Source organism: Geotrypetes seraphini, chromosome 3 (genome assembly GCF_902459505.1).
Source record: "Geotrypetes seraphini chromosome 3, aGeoSer1.1, whole genome shotgun sequence".
NCBI lineage: Eukaryota > Metazoa > Chordata > Amphibia > Gymnophiona > Dermophiidae > Geotrypetes > Geotrypetes seraphini.
The window spans coordinates 370,030,827-370,036,826 of record NC_047086.1 but is presented as its reverse complement, the minus strand read 5'-3'; the positions used below and the strand labels follow the sequence as shown (position 1 = coordinate 370,036,826).

Sequence of the window (6,000 nt, the reverse complement as noted above, 5' to 3'; positions counted from 1 at the left end):
CCAGCCACCACTAATCATTCAGTAATACATGATGCTAAATAATGGCAACCTCTATGATTGGGAGAGTGTGTATTTGCTGTTTTCAAAATTTATTTATTACTTAAATGCTTGACTAATGTATTATAATGTTGTTTCTTCTTTTTTTTTTTTTTACTTTTTAGAGATTCCCCCGAGGCAGCAGATGCAAAATGTGGTTCCCATTCAGAATCAGAGTTGGTGCTACAGAGCACTGGATAGTTGCGCTTAAGAAACATTTGAAAAACATTTTTCTTCAGTACTTGAAGCATTTGAACAGTGGCTGATGGTGAAATTTTTCATAATCGACTACAGACTAGAAGCGGAAGAGTACATTTAAGCTTTATGGTTTTCCTCTCCCCGCAGAGATTGTGCCTGTAATCTAAGTAAAAAATCTTTGTATTTTGATAGTGTGGGTGGGATGTGGAGTTTTTGGCCTGTGATGTCTTTCTCTCTCTCCACTAGAGAGTTGTACAGGGACAGAAATCCCACCCGTCTCCAACCGTTCCAGACAGAATCCTGTCCGTCCCCACCCGTCCCCGCCAGAAGTCCACCCGTTCCTGCCCATTCCTACCAGAATTTCCTCCATCCCCACCCATCCCCGCGGGGAATCCCCTTCCATCCCCCCATAAAAATTACATATCCCCATAAAAAGCACCAATTACTTCTGACAGTTTTTAGTTTTAATTGAGTTTTACAGAAAATTCAAAACAAAGTCAGATACCTACCAGAACAGGCATAAAACCAATACTCCCACTCCCCAGTCAGGTGGGGTTGCCATATCAACAAAAGTAGATTTATGGCAGAATTTGTTGAACAGAAAGAACTCTCCCATGCAAGTGGCAATCAGCAACTGGTGCGCTGAGGGATCGAAGAAGCTCAGAGGGAATACTAGAACAAAGGTAGGCTGGCATTTCCATGGGAACCCTGGAGAACCAGCATCCATCCCCGCGGTAGTCCCATGGACCTAGGTGAGATCCCCGCGGGAGTCCTGTGGACCTGGGGGGATCCCCGCAGGGTTCCCGTGGGACCCACGGGATTTCCGTAATCCCTGTTCCCGCTCAGACCTCTACTCTCCACTTTACTAAAAATATTTTGTAAAGTTCTTGGGTGCATTTAGGACTTTTCTCCACTGTTTTATTTATTTCTGCTCATTATTTAGTATCCTCTATTACTGAATGATTAGTGGTGGTTGAAATTTATACTTATATATATATATACATACATATATATATATACATACATACATACATACAGTATACATACACAAACACACACACACACACATATATATATATAGATATAGATATATAAATATATACATACACACACGTGTGTGTTTTTAAAAAAAAACCCTCCAACCACCACTAATCGTTTAGTAATACTAAATATTTAAAGAGGGGGGGAGTCAGTATTTTGAGATGCACAAGTGCATAGAGGATACTAAATATATATAGTGCCGTCATGCCCAAAGAATACATTTTAGTGATTATTTATTAACAGTGTGCACTAAGAACATAAGAACAGCCTTATTGGGTCAGAACAATGATTCATCAAGCTCAGTAGCCTGTTCTCACATTGGCCAATCCAGATCACTAGTACCTGGCCAAAACCCAAGGAGTAGCAATATTCCATACTACCAATACAGGGCAAGCAGTGTCTTCCCCCTTTCTTTATCAATAACAGACTATGGACTTTTCCTCCAGGAAATTGTCCAAACCTTTCTTAAAACCAGCTATACTGTCCACTCTTACCACAACCTCTGGCAAATAAGTTCCAGAGCTTAACTATTCTCTGAATGAAAAAAAAATTCTTCCTATTGGTTTTAAAAGTATTTCCCTGTAACTTTATTGAGTGTCCCCTAGTCTTTGTAATTTTTGACGGAGTGAAAAATCGATCCAGTTGTACCCATTCTACTCCACTCAGGATTTTGTAGATTTCAGTCAAATCTCCCCTCAGCCGTTTCTTTTCCAAGCTGAAGAGAGAAGCAAACGAGAGAAGTTCCATCCCCTTTACCATCTTGGTCGCTCTTCTTTGAGCCTTTTCTAGTGCCACTATGTCTTTCTTCAGATAAGGAGACCAGAATTGAATGCAATACTCCAGATCAGTTTGCACCATGGAGCGTTACAGGGGCATTATAACATTCTTAGTCTTGTTAATCATCCCTTTTTTAATAATTCCTAGCATCCTGTTTGCTTTTTTGGCCACCGCTACATATTGGGCGAAAGGTTTCATCGTATTGTCTACAATGATATCCAGATCCTTTTCTTGGGCGCTAATCCCCAAGGTGGACCCTAGCATCCGGTAACTGTGATTTAGGTTATTTTTCCCAATGTGCATCACTTTGCAATTGTCCACATTAAATTTCGTCTGCCATTTGGACTCCCAGTCTTCCAATTTCCTAAGGTTCACCTGCAATTTTTCACAATCCACATGCATTTTAACAACTTTGAACAGTTTAGTGTCATCTCAAAATTTTATCACCTTACTCGTTGTTCCAATTTCCAGATCATTTATAAATAAGTTAAATAGCATCGGTCCCAGTACAGATCCCTGCGGCACTCCACTGTTTACTCTCCTCCATTGAGAAAAGTGGCCATTTAACCCTACCCTCTTTTATCCGAAAACCAATTCCTAATCCACAACTGAACATTGCCACCTATCCCATGACACTTTAATTTTCTCAGGAGCCTCTTGTGAAGAACTTTATCAAAAGGCTCACCATTATCCAATTGTTTATTCACACCTTCAAAGAAGTCAAGCAAATTGGTGAGGCAAGATCTCCCTCGGCTTAACCCATGCTGACTCCATCTAATTAAATCATGTTTGTCTATGTGTTCCACAATTTTAGTTTTCATAATTATTTCTACTGTTTTGCCCAGCACTGAAGAGAGGCTTACCGGTCTGTAATTTCCCAGATCTCCTCTGGAGCCCTTTTTAAAAATCGGCATATCATTGGCCACCCTCCAATCTTCAGGTACTACAGATGATTTTAGCGACAGGTTACAGATCACTAACAGAAGGTCAGCAATTTCATGTTTGAGTTCTTTTAGTACCCTGGGATGTATACCATCTGGTCCAGGCGATTTATTACTTTTTAACTTGTCGATTTGGCTTAGTATATCTTCCAGATTCACCAAGATTTCTTTCAGTTCCACTACTACAATTAATGCACATTGTCAACAACAGAGCCTACTTTATTCTTAAGGGTCCTGTGGTATATAATGTGCTTTAACAATGTTAGCACACACTGTTAGTAAATTACCCCTTAGGAAGAAAGCCAATGTTGAATTTTGGATAAATATAATATCATACCTACCTATATGCAAGGAAAAGAAAAAGTTGGTTGGGTTGTGGCAAACATATGTATTAGTGGGAGGATGAATTGCCAAAAGGAAGTTGAAGATCAGTTTCAATAATTCCAGGTCAGGGGGAGACCCAAGCACTTCCTCAATAATTTTCACAAATGATCTACAAACCTCCCGAGGAATAGATGTGAGGTGCCCTTCTCGGTGTTCCTAGAAGGGAAAATGTAATAGGTTGCATACAGTATATATTGACTGAAAAAGAAATGCATTTGTACAAGTTAAGAAATTAACAAGTCATTTTAAATAAGCCCTCTCAAATCCTTCTAAACTGATTTTGTATATTGAAAATAGGAATTTTTGGTGTATAGTTGAAGGGAAGGACAAAGAAATGAGTTAGAAAAGTGTCATGATACTGATCTTTTGGTCTCCATATAACTTTTCCTCCGTTCTAAAAAAAGTAATTCTGCAGAATAATAAACATCTTCTAATCAATGTTTAGATACTCCAGAAGATGCTCTAGAATAGATCAAAATACCTTACAGAAACAAGAAAGAAGTATAGCCATTATAAACACACCAAAGACTCCAACAATAAAAATAGTTAAAGAATAAAATAATGGAAATGCAGAACGATAAGAAAAAGCAGGAAAAAACTGAAATCAGACAACTGTATTATAAATGAAAGGAACAGAAGCTACCAGGGAAGAACTAAGGGAATAATGAAAGACAGTGACATGAAAGGCAAAGCATATACAGTAGACTCTCAGTTATACAGTAGACTCTCAGTTATCTAGCACCCTTGGGGATTGGTATGAACATAAGAATAGCCTTACTGGGTCAGATCAATGGTCCATCAAGCTTAATAGCCCATTCTCAAGGTGGCCAATCCAGGTCACTAGTACCTAGCCAAAACCCAAAGAGTAGCAACATTCCATGCTACCAATCCAGGGCAAGCAGTGGCTTCCCCCATGTCTTTCTCAATAGCAGACTATGGACTTTCCTCCAGGAAATTGTCCAAACCTTTCTTAAAACCAGCTACATTATCAACTCTTACCACAACTTCTGGCACTGAAGGCGCCTCCAGGAGCCTAGGGAGGCCCACCTAAGCTCGCCTAAGGCTAGGCAGTAGCCTTAGGCAAACCTAGATGGCCCTACGCTTCTCCCTAGTAGAGCGGGAGATGCTTACTATGTATGCCAGCAAAATGCTGGCCTACATGGTAAGTAGTCACGGCCGCTATACTTAATCGCAGCAAGGGATCTCCCTACTGCGAGTAGTATAGCGGTCGCGGCTAAGGCCGCCAGTCTTCCCTCCCCCCCGCCCCCCCACCCCCAAAGATCACTGGCAGGAGGGTACCCAACCCCTCCTGCCGGACCCCCCCAATGCTCCCCCAACGCTCCCCGGCAGGAAGATGCCCAACCCCTCCTGCCGGAACACCCCCAATGAACCCCCCCCCCCCCGGGCTTACCAGCAAGTTGGCCAGACGGGTAATCGCACCATCCGGCCAGCAGGCCCCCCTCTGTCCAAATGAGGCGAGGCCACACCTCCCCTGTCCAAACCAAAGGATCCTAGGGCCTGATTGACCCAGGCACCTAAGGCCCCTCCTGCCACAGGCGATCTTCAGGGGAGCCGTTGGGGGGGTCTGGCAGGAGGGGTTGGGCACCCTCCTGCCGGTGATCATCAGGGGAGCTGTTGGGAGGGTTGGGCAGGAGGGGTAGGGCACCCTCCTGCCAGCGATCGTCAGGGGGGCCATGGGGGGGTCTGGCAGTAGGGGTTAGGCACCCTCCTGCTGCCGATCGTCAGGGGGGTATGGGGGGAGGGGAGACTGGCGGCTATAGCTGCGGCCGCTATACTAATCGCGGAAGGGAGAGCCCTTGCTGCGATTAAGTATAGCGGCCGCATCTAAAGTAACCCAGTTCTGTAACCAGCATCTGTAACATGGACATCGGTTACAGAATCAGGTTTAGTTTGGGCATGTGTAGGCCCGATTCTGTATAGGATGCCCGTTCTGGGCATCTTATACAGAATCCGGGCCCCAGTCTTCCAATTTCATAAGGTCTGCCTGCAATTTTTCATAATTCGCATGCTTTTTAACAACTTTGAAAAGTTTAGTGTCATCTGAAAAAATAACAACCTCATTCGTTCCAATTTCCAAATCATTTATAAATAAATTAAATATCACCAGTCCCAGTAGATGCTAGATAAATGTAGTTTCTAGTTGCTTGAGAGGTACCATTAAAAATAGACCTAACCAATACTATATCCCAAACCATACTATAAACTTTGTATTGACTTGATATTAATATTGAAATACAGTAAATAAAAACAAAGTATTCCCCTATCCTAAACCTGAAATTCCTTTCTGCCTTTTCCTTCTCAGGTTCCAGCCTCCTCCGTTCTCTCTCTCCAACTACAGTTTTGTCTCCCTTCCCACCTCCCCTTTCAGATCTGAGTCACTCTCTTTTCCTCTCTATCATCCCCCCTCCCCCACTTGTAGGTCCAGCATCTGTTCCTTCCTTTCCACCCTCCGTTCTGATCTGGGTCACTTTCTCCCCCACCCACCCCAACCCAACCCATATACACCGTTATGGTCCCAGAATCCATCTATCTCCACTCCCGTACCCTTCACCCTGCAGGTCCAACATTCATGTCCATTCCACTCCCCCACACTCTCTTCATC

General features: G+C 43.0%; 1 protein-coding gene across 6 annotated transcripts in view; it reads right to left on the bottom strand.

Moving 5' to 3' along the window:
* The window catches only part of LYST (lysosomal trafficking regulator), a 295,950-nt gene that overhangs the window by 134,466 nt on the left and 155,484 nt on the right, over positions 1-6,000 (bottom strand). For all 6 annotated transcript variants that reach the window (XM_033936373.1, XM_033936368.1, XM_033936370.1 and 3 more), the window contains exon 20: positions 3,335-3,533. In XM_033936373.1, the coding sequence (XP_033792264.1) occupies positions 3,335-3,533 (199 nt within the window). The remainder of the gene's footprint in view (positions 1-3,334; positions 3,534-6,000) is intronic.